This window comes from Siphateles boraxobius, unplaced genomic scaffold (genome assembly GCF_051911475.1).
Source record: "Siphateles boraxobius isolate OS27281-9 unplaced genomic scaffold, OSU_SipBor_1 20, whole genome shotgun sequence".
Taxonomy (NCBI): domain Eukaryota; kingdom Metazoa; phylum Chordata; class Actinopteri; order Cypriniformes; family Leuciscidae; genus Siphateles; species Siphateles boraxobius.
The window spans coordinates 16298437-16322070 of NW_027508811.1; the positions used below are offsets into that span (position 1 = coordinate 16298437).

Below are 23634 nucleotides of genomic sequence, written 5' to 3' on the forward strand. Positions count from 1 at the left end.
TACATGTGTGATAACTGTGACATGGTTATTACATGCTCAGTCTATTAGGCGCTTAGTGGTTCTTTACAAAGTGACAACGACTGGCATGGCATGCATTATACAACGCTTTTAGTTTACGCGGATCCGTGTGAACGGGTGATAGTTTTGACAACGTTGCCGTCTGTATGTGAAAAAAAGCAAAAAAACGTTTCCTTTTTAGTACATCGTTGTCGTGTAAACGTCCCATAGATAGAACTGAAATAAAGTCGTCATAAGACATCATACATTGGTGTGTTGTAAAGTTTTATTATGTACTGTGAAGTATAAAACTGTGTTGCTGGTCAGGATTTTATCAGTGTTACTTCTACGCATTACATTACATGAGATAATTAAATTTTTAATAGAACATGTTTTCTTACTGTAGCATTATCATGAAGAGTTTTATAATTTGATTGTGGTTCATATGAGTACATATGTCCCATTATTGGTGGCAGAGTGACAGAGTCAGATTACCCGGTCTGATAAGTGATCAAAATAAATGAAATAAAATCATTTTAATCACTTTATTCTCTCTATCAGCACATAAGAAATGCTAGATTTGCTGAAAACAGCTGAGTGAAATTGGCAGTACAAGGATGAAAAAGATTTGTTTATATATGACTATAAAAACAATTATAGTTTTATTGCATCAGTGGAAATAAATGTAAAATCTTACGCCTATAGACGATTCTGCTTTCCCCATTCTTCAAAATGATATTGTTTCATTTGTAGTCATAAGAAAATTGAATTTTAAAATTCTGTCTGAGCTGTGCTGATAACCTCAAGGGCACTTAAGACGGTGTTAAAATGCCACTCAGAAAAACATGATTGGATGTTTTGAAATTTTCATTGCAAGGAGAAACACATCCAGCTGAGGAACTCAAAGCATTAATGAGAATATGTGTTTGTCATTAAAGAGTTTTGGGCTGGAGATTGTGTGAAATTCATTTACTGTATGTTATGTTTAACTGTTAAATAATTTCTGAAGCCTCAGGCTTTGAAAGCACAGTATTTCAACATTGCTAGAAGTGACATACGCAGAGCAAACTGAGTCATCGGCTCACAGATGTCACAATGGCAGAAAGCACAGAAACAAGCTGCTTCTATAACCAAAAAACAAGCAGAACTGTTTGTGTGGCATAAAAATATTTATAGGTATTTAGTTTCAAGTAGTTGTATATCTATCATGATTTAATGCACCATGTTACACCCTCCGATTTAGCTGTCGTTGAGGTGACATAGCGTAGACAAAATATACTCCATCTTCAACAGCTATTTAATCCAATTATGTCCTTTTTTTGTCCTGTGGGATAAAAAGATTAAGCGAAAAGAGGATATATGACCAAAAAAATGCAAGACCTTACAGCACAACATTATGCATGAGAAAGGATTTAGCTGTAATTTAAACCTGAAAACAATGTTAAGATCAACATAGCCTTATATTACACCACAATATGTGGCATGCCTTATGTTGCTATGTTAATCTTAACAATGTATTACCATATCTCTGAAGAATTCAAACTGGATTTTAAGATGTGATACAGCTTAAGAAATGTATCTTCTTGGACCTTCTACGGTGGTCTGAATGAACCAATCTAGGAGTGATGTGAGCCTCATAAGATCCTGTTCAGCTTTCATTTAGCTGAAAAAGACAATAAAAACATGCATCTTAACTTAGTGTCACTCAAAAGACATACATGTATATTTCTAATGGATAAAAATGATGCGAAACACAAATAGATCAGCACTGTATTCTACCATTATCTATCAATACATACCAGACAGTACCTGAGCTTTTTATTTTATTTTACTGCAATTTCTTAAAGCTCTCTCATGCCGTCCTTTCCCATCTGTCACAAACCAAGTGTGTCCATAGAGTGACTTACACAAGATGGATACGCAGTGGTCATCTGTGCCCTGCAGTGATGTTCTGTCGAGATCAGCTCTATTGAAGGGCTGTGGGATCCATAGAAGTGAGAAGTTCAACACTGCTGGGGAAAGAAAATGGAGAGAAGTAATATATTTTATGAGTTCCAAACACCACTAATTCTGGTACACTTTTACACTTATGCTTTTTCACTGACACCTCCCAATAGAAGAACATTATCACATACAAGTAAGACAGCTCAAACACTGTGGGCGGAAACACATCTCGAGCAATGTTGGCAGTGACCTAGAGAAAGCACAGTTACTTTGACAAACGTCTGTCAGTTGGAAGCTGTTGTCTACAGCCCTGCAATTATCTTTGGTTTCCAGAACAAATCCCTTAGTCGACTTGCCAAGTGTGTAGCGTAACCATAATGGCAGAGAATAAGAGAGTTTAAGTGCACTCCTGCAAGCAGATGGTGTCATTGTATCACTGTCAAACCTCCGAATTTTCAGTCTGACTGCATTAATTGACTCTTCAATCATAACACAATCTTCACTGCTTTTGGTGCGAAAAAAAAAGAAGAAGAAAAAAATACCTACATGAGACTAAATTTAATTTGTTAAAGTGAATCATGAATACAAATAGTATTATTCATTATTAGCAATAGAGCACTTTATTCAAAGGGGCTATGGTTTGGCTGGTTAACATGTTAGGGATGCTGGTTTAAAGTCACCATGAAATCAAAATGGACAATTATTTTTTTAATGGAATATTGCATTATTTATTATAAATGATTTATCCATGCACATTAATAGGTAACACTTTATTTTGATGGTCCTCTTTAGACATTCTGCTGACTATGCAAGAGTATTAGTAGACTGCTTGATGGTCCTCCAACATACATTCTACTGGATTTAGGTAACTTTGCAAGTACATGTCAACGTATTTTACTAACCCTACCAGTCTACTAATACTCAACTAATAATCTAATGAGATGTGTATATATACACACATGTAGGTGCAATGTTATTTATAGTCAACGGAATGTCTAAAGGAAACTAATCTTTAATCAAAATGACGTGTTTGCTGGAGTGAGGGCAAACTGTCACTCACATGAGATCACAGCATTAGCAAACAACATTGATCCAACGATCTGATCAATTCCTGATAGACATAATCAAGTCCTGCCCTGCATTGTTCTTGTTCGAGAAGCTATTACACTCGGATATACTGTACGTCACAACAGGGAAAAAAAGACTATCGCAACTTCTGTTTCATGTTAACTTTACAATTATTAGCATTTTTTGAAAAAATTAAAAAGCTGAAAGCAACATATTGAATAGTATAACTTCATTATAGCACAGCACATGCAACTGCCTTTGAGATGCTATATGGATCGATTTCTCCGGGTATTATAGACCTCCCTGATCATTTTCCACAAAGATTTCACTCAATTTTAAATTAATCATTGCTTGTCTTGTTTTCAAATGTCCTTGAATCACTGCAGAACAATTAACTTCCTAAAAAAGCTGTAATTTGCAAAGAATTAAACAGATGAAGAAATGGGTGAGTGGAAAAATGATTACAAGAAAACAGGTGAAAACGGCAAGGCTCGCTGCACTCTGAATGCACAAACAGCCGCTAGGCACTCTGGGAATGTGGCCCCTGGCTCACACAGTTATAAGCTCAACATGAGAATAGCTCTGTGTAATGTGTCTGCCAAAACAGCACCAATAATGCTGGAATTCAAGAGGGACTTCCGGACTGTGATTTTCACTAGAGAAGACAGGATAAGTCACAAATGCATGTCTTCCTAAAGCGTATGGAGTGTTTTATTAAATGAAGAGTAAAGTTCTCTATAATGAGAAGAGTGGGACTACTGCTAATTGAGATTCATTAAAAACTAAAGGATAATTACATTGTGTCTAGCATGCTGAATAGAATATTTCATTAACACACGATCAAGAGTGCTGTGGTTTCGAAGCACAGCTGTGATTCGGCCATGGGTCGCGCTGATATTCAGACTGATAGAATCATTGCGGGTGTGATATTTTTACAATGCAATATTGTCGATGATAATATTTAGTAACTCACATTTTACACACAATATTGCCAGTTACTTTGTCTATTCTTGCTGCCTGCGACAACTAAAATAGTTACACAGGAAGTCAAAGTAGTGTTTGAACTAATCATCTGAGTGAATGTTTCAATGACACACATAAAGACAGACACTTGTTTTGATCCTGAACAAATCAGTTTAATGAATGATCCACTCCTATTGGCGTATCTATGAAACCTACAGAAAGAGTCGTTGAACAATTCACACTATTATTCCACAGAATGACTGTCTGTCTACCTGGAACATGCAAACATGGACAAGTGGAGTGCTTCAAAGTCCCAGGGCTGCTGGGATGTTTATTAGCCTTCTTGGAATGACTCTCATCCAATCAAATTCGAAGACCGGAACTGAATGCCCATTCATGCCAAGGACAATAACTGTAACGTTTTAATAATCATTCTAATTCTTTGAGACTCAATAATGAAAACAACACAGATAAACAATATCATTGGAATCTCTTTCAGAACAATTTTTCCAGCTGATGAAAGATAAGAACTTTGACAACCAATCAGAGTCCCCCTGACTGAGTTTGAGCATTTAACAGGGCCCGGTTCCCCAATAACGCTCACTCTTAGCGAGCTAAGAAGACTCGAAAGATATATCTTACCAAAGTTGTTTAGGTTCCTAAGTGTGTTCCCCGAAGTGTCCCTTAGGAAGCTTCTTAGCACGCTGCCTCTTACATTCGACGTTACAAAGGCGCTGTCCCAAGTGAAGGTGCTGAATTAGTTTGCATCGATTGCTCAGGAATGATTTTGCACTTCACGCGAAGGTGCATTACGGCGTTGAGAAAGACAACACGTTCTATGCAAATGAAACATTCCTCAAATTATCCTAGTAACATTTATTTTAACATAGTTTAAGTTATCAGTAAAATATAGACTATTAATTAAATTATCAAATTATGATATGTCAAAATGTTTGAGGTGACCGATCAAAGCATGATTTATGTTCACAGAAGCGCGAGCCGCGTGCGAATCCCAACGCGACGGTTCAGGAGATAAGATGTACGTGGCAAAACTAAACAGCTGTTTTACGATCGAAGTTTTAAACAACGACATAAATAATCAGTTTGCAAAGACTGTATCAATCAAAGCTCAGCTTCGGGAAGGGGATATTTACAGGTAAAGATAAAGAGACTGAGAGAAGAAACACAAGAGAAGGAGAGGGAAATAAGAGAGGAGAGCAATATTGCATACTGTGGCGAGAATGAGAATAACTTTATTGCAATGGATTCCTATTTAACACAGATATACATAGCCTAAGTTCTTTGACAATTACAGTGGAAAAATAATATGAGCAACCCCCTAGCAAGATCACTTTTGGGACCTCTGTATTTATAAAACCCTGTATACGGCTTTTGCACTGAATAGAAAATTATATTTTTTGAAAAATACAATGTGTTTATGACGTGTTTATGGCATTTTGAATGCAGTGTTACATTTTTGAAGGAGATGTTAGGCATTTTGCATTTTGTGTGTGAAGTGAAAATGTGTGTAAGCAGTTGGAAAAAACTGTAATGGTAAGGTAATTTACAATCATAATTGATTGGCAAGCAGCTGCAGTTACTTCTGTTTAAATAAAAAGCAACCCATCTACAATGAACAGAGAGAGAGAGTTAGATACTGAATATGGTAGGGAAGCAACATAAAAAAAAGGGCACCAAGCTTCTCGTCAGAGGAACTTGAAATTTTGCTGGACGAGGTGAGCTTGCACAAGGTGACACTGTTTTCCAGGTTTCGGAATAACTTGTGCAACAGCAACAAAAAAGAGCTATGGAGCGACATATCAAGGAAGATGGCTGCCTCCGGATCAGGCACACCAAGGTCCTGGCAGGACGTCAGGCAAAATGTCCAAAAGGCTTAAGTTTTGGCAAATAAAAAAATTGACTTTTTTGACATTCGGCTCTGCGGACGGCGCCGTCTTTGATTCAATACAAGGACACGTTGGATCGCTGCCATAGTTGGTCGCTTACTGGACACCACCATGCTTACCCATTTATAGATCTTAGCCATTTAGAGCCAAATTGTTTGCCAGATTTTAATTATCAAAAGTGTTTGCCAATTTAAAAGCTTTAATGACATTACGAAATAGCGTAGGCTAATTACCACCATATTAGTTCTGATACCAAATAAAGTCAACTTCATAAATAGGCCTGTATCCATTGCGAACATATTTTATTATAAGTCTTCAAATGTCCATAACATAAAATCATTTTTGAGCCTCAACATTGTCAACATACCATAGTTTGACTTGTACTGCGCTGCGCTGATTTCTAAAGACTGCTGCACAGTGGCGGCGACTAGCGTCTTGAGCTCAAACAACGCTAAGAGAGAGCTTACGAATGGTCCAGACCAACCTTACGAAAGTGTGACTTACAGAAGATATACTTAGCGTACGAACGTGTCGGGAATCATGCCATCACGTTAAGAGAGAGGTTAAGGAATAGGTTAAGAACTACTTAGCGATAAGAACATTTTGGGGAACCGGGCCCAGAACGTTATTGTGCATTGGTGTGGATGAACACCATAAACGATATATAAACTGTTGTATAATCTGATATACACTAGGCTCTTACTACGGCTATCTATAAGTAAGGCAGTCTACTTATTCTTCACTAAGCTTTCTGTACACTTGTAAGAGCCAAGTAAAAACAATACTCAACTTACCAGGCATACAGCATCTGCACACAGACTGTTTATAAGCACTTCCTCTGCCAAATGAGACGGAGCCCCCTCACTTCTCACTGATTGGTCTTATCATGCTCCACATATCGACTACAAAGCGCCTGCAATGACAAGGAAGAGAATAGATGTTACTCAGGTTAAACAAACACAATGTTTAAGGGGAGGATGAGAAGGGATATCCTACACTTGGCAGCATAAAAGGCAGAGAGCTGGATACGTGGGAGGACTCGGGTTGGGAAAGCAGCTGATGATAGTGATACCCTCCTCAGTGATAATATTTCTGTCTAAAATCTTGCCTGAAGACAACAGGAATATGACCAGTGTATTCTGTCTGACATTCTGGTAGTTTAAAAAAAAATGAGTAGCCTAAAACGCCTCAGAGGTCTCTTAGTCACCAGCTACATCATGAGGTTGTTTCAGCTGTTTTGTTCGTAAAAGATTTTGATACCCTGCTTATGATTCATGATCTACTGAAGAAAAAGCTGTATCTTCTTTCACTCTCCTCCATACTGACTGCTCGAAGGTTTAAAGTAGGTAATGATTACATCTCACATAACATTCCCAGGCTTAAAATGAAAGCTACAAGCTTAATTTAAAAGATTTTAGTGAATTTATTTTCAAATCTCTACATCGTCTGGACTGATCATTGATTATGGAAAAGTAATGGAGGTTGGATTAACTGATCTCTTCCCATTATACACGTTCATTCCAAAAGGATCCTCTGAAGAGGCTTAGGCCGTGAGGCTCGCACACCCTTTCATGCCCGAGTTGTACAAGTCTTTTTAATTCTTGAACAATTGCTTACACTGACGTTGTGGGATATCAACATCACAAGGGTATAAAATAAAATAAGACTACATTTGAAAAGATGGAAAGCACAACAGACTGCACATCTAACATTCCAAAGGTCTGAACACTACTTAAAAATCAGAGATTGTTGGTTTCTCTTTTTGTACAGTTAAAAACTCTGTGTCCTTAACATTTGTTTGTCGGCTATCCTGCTGTGTTAAAAACCCATAGGAACTGAATTACAGAACCAGCGCGTATTCAACATCTTCAAGCACCATGCTGCCTGACAAAGTCATTTTAACTCATACTTGTGTTTAAGATGGTTAAATCTGCATATTTATGTGTTTGATTTAAAATATAGGTTAATGTTGATATTCTTATCCTTATGCTACTGATGGTTATGTAGAATGCTAAAGGGCTACAGACAAGTTATAGAGGTTAATAAAATGTACTGTAGCTAATCTTAAAAAAATATATCTTAACAAAATTGCCAATAGCTAAGGAAGGTGTTTATATAGCAATTACCATTTTTGTTATTGGATTGTTGTGCAAGTCCCCTTAGTTTTTAATATCATGGCTATATTAAAAGTTGCTGTTTGGGCCACGGCTTTACACACGAAAAGAAATGTGATGACAAGTCTAAAGCCTTTTTGTTCAAATGACTCTCCATCTCAGTCTCTCTACATGATGAGTAACTGTCACAGAAAACAACAGTGATTTTCAACAGTGATGGAAATTCCACTAGTATTTGACAGCAAATTGAATGTCTTGTGTGTGAATTACAGTCTCCCAGCTGAAAAAGTCATATTAATCTGTTATTGTCATCATAAATGCATTCTTCCTCACCACAGAAAAAAAAATGCATTGTGCATCACACAAGACCAGATTAACAGAAAGCTTAAAAAGTCCAGTTGCTTGTTACTAACAAGTGTCATTAATTCACTGCATTGCAGTCGAATTATCAGACCTCCTGCACACTCTTTCACTAGGGAACAGTGTTTTAGGACAAATGAGCTATAAATCCAAGCTTCAAAATCCACTGCTGACATGTTCAAGCCACAGGTACTACTGCAAAATTGCCACCTGTGTGCCACTGATTAGAAGACACTGCCCATTTTAATCAGCAAGCCTAAAGCCATTCAGTCAAACCTGTCCACAAATCACAAAAATACCATAATATTATTTAAATAATGCATAATCAATTTTTCGTTATATTTAATGACATGCTATTTTACACAAATTAAATGTAGCAGCTGAATAGTTTATTTCGATCAGACCATTAACGATCAAAAACCACAGCAGTGTTAATGCAGCTAAAACATCTTCGTCATTGTTTCCGTTCCTATCACCTTTCCATTCTAAAGTAAGCCATCTGATAGGCCTAAGCGATTCAATCATCCTTTGTTGCTTTACAAATGGTTCTCTGAGTATAAAGTGCATCTGTTTGAGCATGTCCCTGTCTTGTCCTTAATTAGACTATAAAACATGGCTGACCTCTACAAAAGACTTCCATCCATCAAGAGAACCAAAAGAGTGTACCGATGGTTAAAATTAATAGAATAACTAGTTCCAAGCTTTGAATCTTCGAAAACGCTAAAATGATAATGCAAAGGTTGCGTTAATTGATTTTGTTTTGTTTTGTTTCTGATGCACATAATTGCTCTGCTCTGGCAGAAAAAAAAACAAAACAAAAAAACCCCCCTAAATGAATCCTAAAAGAACACTGTGTTTTAGTCTCTTGTTGCTGTTATGCTCCACATGTTGGGATCGTAATTAATACAAAAAGTTGTTAATTACCCAAATGTTCAAAGCATTGTTCCTGAAGGCCACATTTCACTCGAGGTCATTCTATCACCCTTAATATCTTAGTGGTGTGTGCTATTAATCTGTGCATAGTTTCACAAGTCTATTTCATACTGAGAGGGATTCTGTCTTCAAGCTAACCTAAAGGGATGTTTGTGTTACTTGCTAAATGGCTAATTAATTGTACAGTCACAACAAAACATTAATGCATGCTCCTAACTCTGAAATAAAATTGTTTGCTTTATTGTTTTCTCTTGCTCTAGACAGCTCTGCACTACATATAGGTACTGTCTTGGTGTTTCCGATGAAGCATGACAGATGCTAAATAACTTCCATAATCCATATGCCCAGGGTGTTTCCCTGCCTACCCTTACAAGGAAATAAGTAGGCTATACTTCAAGTTCATTTAATTAAGTATACTTAAGTAAAGTCAAAGTATATTATTAAGTATACTTTATGTAATAAGCATACTAATATCAATAAACAAGCATACTAATATCAATAAACTAGAAGTAAACTTGTAAGTGTACTTGTTTTAATACTATTTGGGAGTAAATTGGTCCACTTTTTAGTATATAAGTACACTTTTAGTATGCTTTAAGTGTAACAGTAGTAAACTTAGAGTAAACTTTTTTTTTTATATGTACTGCAACTATACTGTAAGACTGGAAAATCTGGAAGGACTTTAAGAGAGGGCCACTCTGAGAAAACAAAGGAAATTACCATTGGAACTCACTCTTGTGCTAATTTACATTTCTTTCCCTCTTTCCATGTTTATTCATTGTTTGATATCATTTTAAATGTCTCAGTGCGACTGGTACAAATGTCTCATTTCCAAATAAGTAAAACAAAAGGTAATAAGGTTTTTAAGAGTAGCGATAACATGCACACAAAGGAGGGTGGGATGGTCAAGCCCACCTGTTCTCAAAAGGTGTTACCTCTGAATGCAAATATCCATTGTCTATATAATGAAATGCAGCGAGAGCTCGCGGCTCTTTTCTGTATCCAGATCAGCCCGTGAGGTCGAGAGCCGAGTCTCTCTGCCTCATGTATTTCTTGTCGGGGAAACATTTTCCTCTTTGTTCTAGAGCATTTGATGTTTTGCATTGATTTTCTTTGAATTAATTATGAAATTGTAATGATACATTTACCTGACATAATAAATTGTTATATTGATTATTCTAATTGACTTTGAAATTATTTTCATTCAAGAGTTTAAAAAGAATAGTAAAACATTCGCTCACATTTAATGATGCACAGATATCATTAAAACCCTTTTCATTTATGGAGTCAGATGAAATAACGAGTAAATACATGTGACAAAATGTATTGAATTTAACCAAAAATACTTTGCCGTGAGAAAAGACTATTTAGTTATTCCTTTTTTATACTTAAAATATATCTTTACTTTAACTCTTTCAATTAAAAACATTTTATTATAGCTTCATGCATCCTTTTTTATCAGCACGAAAGAAGCAACAGCTGTATGGAGCAACAGCTGAAAATTATTTATTTTTATTTTTTGTCAAAATACTACATCCGGATTGGATTTAGAATGATGATCAAAACACCGATGGAATAGATCGAGTTCATCAACACCCCCAAAGCTTCACGGTCGTTTCCTCTTCATGGGTTCAACATTTAATTCTGTAACGTTACGCAGTTTTGATTTATTTGCTACTTAATGTTTGATGATTGCGTTATTTTACATTTAAGTAAGCAACCTTCTATCACTTGTTTCTCCTTCTTCACCTGTGTTTTGATCAGGAGATTCTGTACTATTTCCGAAGATGCGTAATAGCGACCCCCCTACCGTATAACAGTGAAAACACAGATAGACAGAAAACTCTGTTAATGGCGGGGAAAGAGTTAAGTAGATTAGAACACTACCAGTGGACTAGCCTACACAAAAAATATCTGTTTTCTTTATAAATCAATTTTTTCAAACAATGTAAGTTTATAAGACTTGACCTGTAAATCTAAGTGAAAAAATGTATAGTATTTAATATCCTACTCAATCAAAAGATTAAACACAACTACAAGCCAAGTATACTTTGAATACTTTATTATACTTTTAAGTATATCTCGATCAAAAGGTTGAGTTCAATTATAGGCCAAATATACTTAGACTTTTCTGTCAGTTTAAAGCTGCAGTCGGCAAGTCTGGCAGATTGAGTGGACTTAGGCAAAATTTTTAATGTTTACAACTCTCATGTCCCTCCCCCACTATCAACGAATACCCTCCCACCGAGTTCATGCTCGTCAGTGCGTGTGCAACAGATTTTACGCGCCCGTCTCATCAGCATCCATCAACACCATGGAGTATTTGGAGCTAGTCAGATAGCAAATACAATAACAGTAGCTTTACTACTGTTCTTACTCTCGTAAGAAAGATAGAGTAGCATTGATTCTTCCAAAAAACCTGAACTTTATCCCTTCATCTGGACATGTTTATCCACCTAACGTTACGTTCACACGGATTTCAGTGCAAATTAAGCTAACGAACCTGCCCAAAAAGTGCTAACGTTAGCTATCCATACCAACACATTTGGGCAAACATACTTAGATTACTAACATAACACTAAGAAATAAAGTAACATTAACTGATTGATAAAGCACAATTACCTGTTGAGAAGAAATGTTGCAAGCTCTGCATCCAGCTTGAACCCAATTAAATCACGTAAATCTCTCCACCTTTCAAATGCCGATCCGATGTTGATCCTGGTTTTATTACGGGCACGGTCGCTTTCTTTCTTTACTTCTTTCTTTTCAGTAGGTGTTCTCTTTTCCTGTGTTGTTTTTGACCCCCTAGCTCTTGAGGTTAACCGAGGAATTGGAATCTTTTCCGCCAACACTCTTCATTACTGCGCAAACTTCAGGCGTGTGCATGTGATTGTAACGTGCATGAAGGGTGGCGTGTGCACGACCTGTGATTGACAGTCAGATTTCACAACGCCCTGTGCTGATTGGACCCGATGATCTGGGAGCGGTGGATTTTTGCAAAACAAATAACACGCTCCAGGTGGAGTTAGAAGCTCGTTTTTTTTTCTAAAACCACTTTATATATGTTGTTCTGTCGGATTATAGTGTCGATTTCACTGAATATGATCAAAAAAATGTTGCCGACGGCAGCTTTAAGTCAAGTATACTTACGTGCAATTTTAAGAATATTTCTGAGAAGTATATAAAGTATATTTCTGAGAATGAAAAGTTCGAAAAAGAATGAAATATGAAAATATTTTTTAGTTTAAAAGAATATACTAATAGCAGACTTGTGTAAACTTATTTTCCATAAGGGTTTAAAGGTGTATGATGGTTCTAAAAAGAACATTATTTTGTGTATTTGGTTTAATGCAATGTTTTAGGTTAAAAAAAGTAATTATTTTACACATACTGTACATTATTGTTGCCCCGCCTTTCTGAAACGCGTCGATTTTTTCAAAGCTCATCATTCTGAAAAGCTTGGTGTGCTCTGATTGGCCAGTGCATTGGGATTGGCCCAATAACCTTGGAAATGTCACGCCCCTTACCATATGTGGAACTCCAGCTCCCAAACTTAATGACAGGTGATAATGTCGGTACAACCTTATCAATTTGATCCCGAATCTGGGCCGGAAAATGCAGATGACCAAGATGATCGATCAACTTTGCCAGCGCGACTGGACCAGAACGTATCAGATTGGTAAGGTTTTATTTAATTGGGGACATAATTACTGATTATAATGAATTGAATGTATATGCAAAGATGGAATTTCCCAACTTTTTAGAATCAGCCTTTGTGCACAGCTGGCCTTGTAGCTACTCTCCCAGGTTCTGGAAACAGACCTCCAAAAAAAGCGCAGCACACAGTCGAAAATCTTTGTTGTACTGTTCTGGACCAGTGTTTTAAATAAAGCTTAAGCACTGTTTTCTAATTGTGTCCTTTTTTGGAAAGCCAAACAAAGGTTTGACTTTGCAAGTTTCACTTTGCAAACCCAGCGAGATAATACAGCAAAAATAAAAGTTCCAACTTATTTCTTTGAGTATACATTTGGGTGGTGTTATGAAACTCTACCGTAACTCACTGACGTAGATTTGTGGGGGCGTTTGACCGAAGCGTTTTAGGAAGGCATGGCTGAGCCTTGACTTTTACAAAGAATATCTCTTTAGGTTTGACACTTTGAGTTTTTTAACTCTGCAGATTGCACTAACAGCTCCATAACACACTAAAGAAAAAGGAAAACAAGAAATCGCAACATATGATCCCTTTAAGGCCCGGGACGTTGGGAAAATGGATGGACTTGTGTCTAAGCAAGAGGTTGTAATGAACCCCAGTAAAAATCAAATATATAGGCTACAACTAAACTATATTTGAATGCACTTGTCGTGTAGAGACACTTTTGCAGCTTACCTAGTCTGATTCAATCCACTGCATCTCAGCTCACAGAGACACTGGTACCTGTTGGAAGGATAAATCGTATTTAAGATACAGATTTTAAGGCACTATTTGTATAATACACAAAATGAAGAAGAGACAATGAGTGAGACTACAAGTCAAAACAAACGTAGACTCGCATGCACGATTAACAGATGAATTGAAAACAGTTTGACAAAGCATATGTTACTATCAAAAAAGTAAACCAATTTGTGGGGCTGGACAAAAGCTGTCAGAGCAGAATATGATTTGAGAGCAACCATCTTTTTCAGCGTTTCTGGTTAAAAAGCTTAGTTTAGCTGGACAGGTATTAAAGATCAGTTTTAGCTTGTTTTAAAAGATGGATTGTTAATTGCCTTTTCTTTCTTTCTTTCTTATGTGTTAGTAAGTCATTTTTGGTGTCACTAGTTAACTTAATTAGCGGATTTAGAGGGCCGAGGCATTTATTTGGGGTTAGTGAGGGCAGGTTTACTTTTTGAAGTATAAATAACTTAATTTATGACTGGCATTCGCAACATTAGTGTTATTATTAGGGTTACCTGCTTAACGTTTAGTCATCCTTTCGAAGTCTTAATACGAGTCAGCATTCAGTTCTAATAGTCACAAAAAAGAGTTTAGGTCTCTATGGGGCCTTCAATAGTGCTGATATTTAAATGCATTGGTATTACAACAAAAATGCAACCTTCTGATGTTCATTAATATAAATAACAGAAGAAAATATACTGTAGGTAGCAGTGATAAAGCAATTTAACTGGATCACATTCACTCCTGTGAGTGATGAAATATGAGTGTGAATATCAGCCATATTCACATTTGTCTACAGTGGTTAACACCAAAGGCTGAAGGCACTTAGAACATCTTATTGGAATATGGGGACGTTCTTACCTCCTGCATCTCCATATCATTCTCAGAGTGACGTTAGTGCAGACAAGTCAGTCCGACTTATTGTTTAATAAGCTGAAGCTTAAAGAGTGTGTTAAAAAAGATTCAATTTATTGATCTAAACAGTTGATTTCCATTAACATGTTAAACATTTAAATGACTAATCAAGAGTCAATGAACAATTTAGAGCTAATGTTAAAAATTATTTAACAAAGTTTAATTCTATTAATGTAGCTTATCTATTATTACACAAAATGACTTGACAACGTATCTACGGTTCCTTTTTGTGGCTTTCTTGGTTAAATATATATAAAAACAACATATTAGCCATTTCAGGTCAAAACAGGCAATTAGTACTAGAAACAAGTACGTACCTAATCTAATTTTACAAAAAAATGATCTCATCCTTATTAACAAATTATAGCAACACAAGTTTAACAATTATAATCACCTATTTAGAGAAGCTTGCACAAGGCGCTTTACATCCTTTTTATTACATTTTTATGTACAAATACAAGCTACACACAAAGCAAAGCACTTGGATGTGGCTACATACATAGCCAATTGCTTTCAAACCCAATACTGATATCAAAATTAAATATACAAACTCAGTATTTACCATCATCAAATCAAGAATTATTAAGAAAGATGTTATGTACAAAATGAGTCTTTTCACTGTGGCGATACACTTTTCCTTAACGCAAAGATTCCCAAAATCCGGGAAGCACAATGTGTAGCTAATTCCATGCTTTACATTTGGGGGACAAACAATGGAAAACTAAAGGAAGGAGCATTCAGTGACAAAAGTACACTGCCAAATTCTGGCCAGAACTCATATGGTTACAAAGAAGTCAACAGTTTCAGATAAGAAAAGAAGGGACCATGTATCTCCCATCCCCCCACCCAAGGTTAGGATGAGTTTAAAAACATGGTTGACCTATCACTTAAAAATCCCTTTTTATATTATTTAGGCCTAGTAAATGCGGTTTGCATTGTATGGAGGTCACATGATCTGGAGCACCTTTAATATCTACCATAGGGGTGATCTCTGTAGCCCCCTCGATTAAGTCTTGATGCTGGAGCTTTGAGGTTGGGCCGGGATGATATCCAGTCCTCTTCAGCTAAAAGTAAGATGATTCAACAAAAAATGCAAAACTAATAATTAAGTAAAACAAACTTCATTTGAAATTTGAATTTAACACAAGTGATATGTAGAGAAGTAGAGAAGCCTCCTTAAATGACTGAAATGCAATGCTATGAAGATTCATCAAGGGATGGATATCCTAAGGCTATGTAATTCCATGTGACATTAGCAATTTTTAATGCTTTTCTTGATCTAAGCATTACAAAATTATAAACTGAGCACCAGCTGCTCATCTTACACATACATTTCAATAATTAGAGCTCCGTTCCACACATCTCATCTTGAGCATGTTCGCCTCAGTCCATTATCATAGATTTCAGAAATATACAATGTCACTTTGCCCTAATTATCAGTTACCAAAGGCTGAGCAGATGAGGCATGAAATCCTGGCTGAGCTCACAGCATGACCCTGCTGTCATTTAAATACAGTATGTGTTGGGAGCCGATGCTCCATTAGGTTCTCGGAGTGTGATCGCTGGGCCATTGAGGAAACAATCAGCCCGCCTTCAGGGCAAAGAACCTTAACCTTCATTGTTGCTAACTACAATTTCACCGAGAAAGAAGGAAAAAACATTATACATCATGACAAAATCCCTTACATTTCAGTATTCTGTGTAATACTCACTACCACGTAAACAGCCCTCCCTTACTCACATTATACTTAATATGTTTTCCCCTTACATCCTCCTCACTGTGAAAAACTGATCTTGCCAACTTACAATGATCCTATGGAAGCCTGCTTCCGCCTTTGAGTAAAAAAAAATTAAATAAAATACAACATGTAATTGTGAGATAAAGTGTTAGTTCACCCAAAAATGAAAATTCTGTCATTAATTACTCACCCTTGTGTCGTTCCAAACCCGTAAGATTTTTGTTCATCTTCAGAACACAAATGAAGATCTTTTTGATGAAATCATGAGAGCTTAGTGTCCCTCCATTGACAGCCTACGCAACTACCACTTTCAAGCCCCAGAAAAGTAGTAAAGACATCATTAAAATAGATGTGACTCCAGTTGTTTACTTGCGTCGCTTTATAAAATTGAGGTTAAAGGGACACCAGGCAACTTTTTTTTACCTTAACTGAACAGCTTCGGAGTCAGTGGAATGTTTATATTACTTATTTCGGGTTGAATGGAGGTGGTTTCGCACCCCCCTGGTGCCTGAGAACGTAAAAAACTCACTTGCAACTTTGGGCCTGCAGGCCGCCGGGCTCGCCGTCAGGAAGTTATAGCGTGATATCAGGTCTCGCGATGTAACGAATTGCTTGACGGCACGCCCCCATTCAAGTGCCGACTAGCTGTAAGCAAGGGCAATGATAGATAGAGTTATGGCTGAGCCTGTAAAAAAGAAGCAGAAAGCTAGGAAATCTTTGTCGGAGGACCAACGAAAGAGGAAACGGGAGACTGACCGAGCTAGAAGTCAGACTCGAGTAAATATCGGACCGGCTTTTTCAGAATGGCGAGAACTGAGAGAAACAGAAGCCTGCAAAACGGATGCTGACCTGGCCTTCTTGCTGTTGCACTTGTAAGTATATTTGGAATAAACTGTTTAATATTTAAATTTCAAGTAATTGTGACCTCAGGATGTTTGCTATTGTCTGTAAAGGTTTTGATTATGATCGCTGCCTGTTACCGGCTTACTAGTACGCTATACTATAACTTTGATGTTAGCATTGTCATTAGCAAACAAGTTTGTTTTCTGTAACGTTAGTTGTTTGGCCGTTCCTCTGTCGGTTTTATTTGTGTAACTTAGTTCGCAAATAAATAGATATCAAATTCTTCAAATCAAGACACCGGTGTATCCTACCCGTGTCTAAATGGCTAGCGGAGATTTTGGCTTGATCTAGCCCTTCTATGTGTCTAATTTAGCTTGCTTGTTATCCAGGTGTTACTTTGCTTTTATTTGGCTACAGAGTGTAGAAGCCGATGGCTCACCGATCTGTATTGTATTGATCCATAACATGCTACAAATCCTCTCAGCTACAACGAAGCCCAGACTCAAAATATTTTCTGTCACCGTCTTGTTTGCAAATATAGAAGTTACGTGGGCTTATCAAGTTACTGTTAGTGACACCCCAACCCCCTCCCCCCTCCCGCCCTCCAAACAACACACACATACACAAACGGTCACACACCGACACAATTTCTCCCCTCACCCCTTCCCTTGGCCTGATGTCGCCTCGTTCATATCGTTCGTTCCCGGTAAAAATACTAGTATGCATGACAACACAATTAAAAAAAATCGCCATCAGTTGAAAAGAAAATATTGCTTTACTTACCTCGGTAGACATAACTGGTTTTGAAATAGCCGGTTCATGTTCAGCAGGGTTGACAGCTGATCAGCTGGGTTGCTCATGGCGAGGGGGGAGGAACAACAGTCCGTTTTTAGGACAGTGTGTTTGAAAGCATTTACTACCAGACAGCAGGGGGAGCTAGGGGGAGCTTCGTAGAAAAAAAACACTCAGGCTTGCCTGGTGTCCCTTTAAACAACTGGATTCACATGGATTACTTTAACAATGTCTTTACTACATTTCTGGGGCTTGAAAGTGGGAGTTACGCAGGATGTCAATGGAGGGACAGAAAGAGACTCTCAGATTTCCTTAAAAAATCTTCATTTTGTGTTCCGAAGATGAACAAAAGTCTTACTGGTGTGGAACGACATGAGGGTGAGTAAATGATGACAGAATTTTTGGGGTGAATTAACCCTTTATCTCACAAATACATTTTTTTTGTTGCATATTGCAAATTATACTATGAGATATAAGAACACACAGTAATTAATAAGGTTGCAAACAATGTCACAAATGGGAGAAACGAAGATGCAACTGTGAGACTAAAAGAAACATTGTGCAATATGAAGTTACAAATGCAAGACGAATTCGCTATTGTGAGATATAAAGTCACAAGTTACCTTCTTTTTTTTTTTTACTCTGGAAGCAGACATCCATATGATCCTAAATGCCTAACAAGCAAAACCTTTTGTAACACAATAACATCTTGTTTTCAAGTCAAAAGGTGGCAAAATATCAAATAATTCCTTTTCACAGAGACACTCTATTGCACAATTTGACACAATGCAAAATGGATGAGCAGGTATGCATACAACAGGAAACTGGCATCAGAAGAACACAACAGTCTATGCCAAGAACAGAGGGAATCCTGCATCAAATATCATCCAGAGAGGGCACATATTCAAAGGCAAAGTATGGGCTGAAAGGCCATTCTGACTCTCTTGGTGGGCCTCAGCAACGCCTCCAGCTCTCTACTGGCTCTGGTCCATGATTTCAAGTGAACAAACCCAGCCCTGAAGCAGACTAGTAAGGTAAGATGGCAGCTGCTGTGCTCTGGGCCTCTGTGATTTAACAACTGGCGAATGCCGCTAGGTGTTTTTCCTTACCTTTAGCTCTGAAACATTTAACAGCAATATGGAAAATGAATGAGGCAAAGAGGTTTCTCACTGGTGTGGGCAATGTGCCATGACTGAGTTTCAGCCCGCCTGCTACGCGAACTACTGCTATGCAAAGAGGATGTTTCTCTTTGTGGTGCACCATTCAAAATGGTTCACCTAAAATGCTAATAGTTTCCCTTGTGAGCAAAAAAAAAAAAAAAAGTTTGCAATGAAAGTCATGATGCTTTAGCAGACCTGTAGATCAGATAAACTCCTTACCATAATTGTTATAGGTTTCATCATTATTGCCGTGCCCATATTCATAATATTCTGAGACACTGTAAGAGAAAATATATTTCTAATGAGACATTTTGACAGATTCTTAAAGTGAAAATACGCATTAATTAGCTTGTGACAATTTTGTTGTGACAAAATGTCTTTGAAGAAATGAAATTTGCACCTTTTCGACTGGTTGCTGTAGTTGTCATCATAGCCCTCATAACTCTCGTCATCATATTCCCCGTCATAACCATCATCATATCCCTGAAATAACAGAAACACAAAAGAGTAATCACAGAGGGAGACGTAAGAGGTCTGAATCCATCTCAAAGCAGTGCTCTAATTGGTCAGGGTTGGAAAATCAATGTTTAATTACACTGCAATAGGATTTCTCTAATAAATATACTCCGAGAGTGGTGGGCTGGCACAGTTGAATCATGTCCAACAGAAAATATTGATCAGTAAGCGACAATTGTCTCATTTGCCATGTCTGAAGACAAGTGGATAATGCTTAGGTCGATTCAATATTACAGACAAAAGAAACAATAAACAGATTAAAACTTCATAATAACATGTCCAAGAGATCCTACATGAGTCATGTCTGGTGTCATAGACTTATTCTTACTCTTCTTTTTTTTTCTTGTTGAGCCATCACTGATATTGAGAGGAATTATTATCATTACCATCCATATACTGAATGAGCAGATATTTTATGGTCTGACTGTGCTTTAATGTCTGGCTTTATATTTTGGTCCGATGGAAATCCAGAATGAAGTATTCCAGAGAGTTGTGTAGTAATATAAATGATAAAATGATAATTCTGTTCCTTGTGTCTGATTTGTTAACAGTGTTTCATTCATGCCAAATAATACACAATATTACAACAATGGCGCTATGACACTATATTGGATTGATTAAAGTAACTATCTATTAGGTAAACTCCAAATTATTCATAAATGCAAACTCATAACATACAGTTTCGTGTTTCCATTTTGTTGTTAGACTAAATGAAAGGATTAGACTAAATGAAAGTCATGGATTATGCCAGGGATTAAGTTGTTCAGGAGATCTAAAGCACAAGTTTCCTTCTATTAGTTTTTCCTCCTGCTAATAGGGTCAGGGTTCTGTCCTCTTACACTAATTGACCGGTTTGTTAACATTGCCTCCTGATAGAGTGCTATGCATATATTAAGCAGCAGAGTATACAGCTGAAGAGGCAGCATGTTTTACTATTTAATAGCATATTTCAGAACATGTCAATCACACTAATACCAACAACTCTCTGAGGAAATACATTTTAGCAGAAGAGTGAGAGGTAGTGGCTGACCTACCCGTTTAATAGGGTCATTTCATCAAGAGCGGAAGGAACAGATTCCATTTTAACACTCATGAAAATGAAGATGTGTCCTTTTTGTCTGCTTTGACATTTAAAGGTGCAGTGTGTGATTTTTAGCGACATCTAGCGGTTCGGCTGCGAGTTGCACTGAGGGCTCAGCCCACTGCTCACCCCTCCCTTTCGAAGAAGCTACGGTGCCTGAAACTGGACAAACATATCGTCGTCTGAGACAGCAGAGAATAGCCAGAGTAAGCCAAGAGTGTGTAACATTGTCACTGTTTCGGTACCACAGTCCATTATAAACCACATTATGTATAAAGTTTACAAAGCCATAGTCAGGTGAGGATCAAGGGTCTTAATATATAATATAATAATAGTAATCTGCTGATTGTCTCACAAACGTAACCAGCACATTTCCCCCCACATAGCAAACCCATAATACAGCGAGGGAGAAGAATCACATGAAACTATGCAACTATATATTGTTTCTAACAGGAAAGTAAAAGTTTAGCTGGCTCAATATGAGCTGTTACTGTGGCTGAGCTGGTTAAACCGTAAAGCCTTGTTTAAACTTGACGCGTCCGCATGAGCCCAAAGGTGCGCGCGGCAAAAATGGCATGATTGTAACAGCGCGCGCGCCTCCGCATCCCCTAGACACCATTTTCTACACACAATAGGCTTTTTTTCTCTGATTTTGAAAACTCTTCTCGATCGACTTAAAATGCTTCCAAGATCGACGGGTTGGTGATTCCTGTAACGTTACTGTTTTACGGTCAGTGACAAGATTACTAATCAGCTGTCTCACGAACGTGCAGCACATTTATCCCCACATAGCAAAGCCATAACACAGCGAGGGAGAAGAACTAAGTTACATTAAACAATCCAACTACATATTTTACACCACTGACAAGGGAAAAATCACTACTCACGGTTTTTATGGCTAGCTTCTAGCTTTCTGCTGCTTCTCTTTCAAGGTTGTTACAAAACGCGCTCTGTAGTGCTGTTTGTTCGCTGTCGGCTACGGTAGAAACATGAGGTCACAATATGCCGACCTTCATAGAAGGGGATTCCCGTGGTTATGTAGATATAAATGTCTCATTCTAAGGTAATAAAAACATTATGGTTTATTAAGTAAGTTCTTTATACACCAATGAAAACATAGTTATGGATGTCATATTGCATTTCTGTTAATAGATACTCAAATTTTTTACACATTGCACCTTTAATGACCAAACAGAAAAGTTCACCCAAAAATGAAAATTCTATCATAATTTACTCATCATCATGTCAAGTTACGATCTGTGCAATGAACTAATTGTATCCAGAAAGAAAATCTGAAAAAAAGAAAGATATGAGGGTTGGAACCATTCCTTCAAAACTATTCCTAAAAAATATACGCCAAAAATAACGTGACATACTACGATATGAACACATGAAAACACCTACATGAAATTTCAGATATTAAAACTATTTTGGATCTTACAGTATGCAGAGGCCTGGCACATCTATGCAAACACTGTGTGACCAGGGTATAATTATAGTATATTACTTTGTATAATAACAAAGTGCTGTTTAAAAGGTCCTTGTGTCTGACCTTCATGACTTTACCATGCACTTACAAGCCACTGCGCATAATTTGAGCAAGCTCTAGTTAATGGTGCTTGATTGTTACATTTCAACACTCATTTAAAAGAGCAATTAACTCTGGTCCTATTGAACAAGCTAACAGGAAATAAATCAAGTGGTAGAGAGCACTGCAAGAGTAATTAATACAGCAGACAGCCAAAGGTCTTTAATACTCAGCTTCATTATCAATTGACAACCACCAACACCTCTTGACAGTGACTGATCCCTGTGTGGGACGGCAACTGAATATGATTCCTCACTGGAGAGCAGCAAAAGAAAATGAATGGTCGAAAACGCTTTTTCGCTGTGGCTCCATCTGCTTATTGAATGAAGTCTCATTGTCTACCCCTTATTTATCAACCAATTGTTCAGGCCTAATACTTTCAGTTTGAAGTATGAGCAAACATGTGCTTAAGGCCAGACAGGATGAAGCAGTCTGAAATATACTGACATTCAACAGGCCATATATATATTTATATTATATATATATTTATTCATTCAGCTGACGCTTTTATCCAAAGCGACTTACAATTGCTATATTTCAGAGGTCGCACGCCTCTGGAGCAACTAGGGGTTAAGCGTCTTGCTCGGGGACACATTGGTGTCTCACAGTGGATACGAACCCGGGTCTCTCACACCAAAGGCATGTGTCTTATCCACTGCGCCATCACCACCCAGATATATATATATCTAATGGTCCGTTCTGATTGTTGCAAATGTTAAAAGGACACATAATTCTTTCAAACATAATCAAAATGGGATTTTATTGCACATCAATTTTATATGAAACTGCAATTCAAATGATGGTGTTTAGTGACTAATAGATTTAATGATAAATTAAAGGCAGGGTAGGCGATTTGTTCCAGAATTTGTTTTGTAATGCTGGTTGAAAATCTCTTCGCATCCTGATAGCTGAGTTAAGTGGTCTAAATGTATTTTAATGTATATCGCCTGTGGAAGTCATAGGACCATAAAATGTTTGTCCAATATGATGTCCAACCTGCCTGTCAACGTATGTATTTCCATACCTCTGCGCACCCTGCTCGCGTAGACATCACACTTCATCAGCACGTTTCATGGTATGCAGAGTTAGACAGATGTCAGCGCAAACACCACAACTGAAACAGCCACCTGAACCAAAACAAAGAGCTTATGCTGCGTTCAGGCCATAACTACTGTAATTTGCAAGAGATGGAAACCCATGACGTTATACTTAAAACAGTTTGTGATTCGAATTCATCCTTTGGAATGCGTTCTACAGGAAGGGTGGGATCTTCTGGTTT

General features: G+C 37.4%; 1 protein-coding gene and 1 long non-coding RNA gene across 4 annotated transcripts in view; both read right to left on the minus strand.

The window, feature by feature from the left end:
- Nucleotides 1–265: 265 nt before the first annotated feature.
- Nucleotides 266–13723, minus strand: LOC143745191 (uncharacterized). Of its 2 annotated transcripts, XR_013205947.1 has the most exons (5): nucleotides 13674–13723; nucleotides 6674–6792; nucleotides 1905–2009; nucleotides 1587–1660; nucleotides 981–1321 (listed from the first exon to the last, which is right to left on the minus strand). It is a non-coding gene; the product is annotated as an uncharacterized LOC143745191 (long non-coding RNA). The 2 variants fall into 2 exon arrangements; XR_013205946.1 differs by having other exon boundaries at nucleotides 266–1660.
- A 946-nt stretch (nucleotides 13724–14669) lies between these two features.
- The window catches only part of khdrbs2 (KH domain containing, RNA binding, signal transduction associated 2), a 56114-nt gene continuing 47149 nt past the window's right edge, over nucleotides 14670–23634 (minus strand). The window contains exons 7-9 of one of the 2 annotated variants that reach the window (XM_077237137.1): nucleotides 19571–19653; nucleotides 19390–19448; nucleotides 14670–15700 (exon numbers count right to left, since the gene is read on the minus strand). In XM_077237137.1, coding sequence (XP_077093252.1) covers nucleotides 15603–15700; nucleotides 19390–19448; nucleotides 19571–19653 — 240 coding nt within the window. In that variant the 3' untranslated portion in view covers nucleotides 14670–15602. Of the gene's footprint in view, nucleotides 15701–16158; nucleotides 16265–19389; nucleotides 19449–19570; nucleotides 19654–23634 lie in introns of those variants that run through there. The other variant, XM_077237136.1, reaches the window with a different exon arrangement.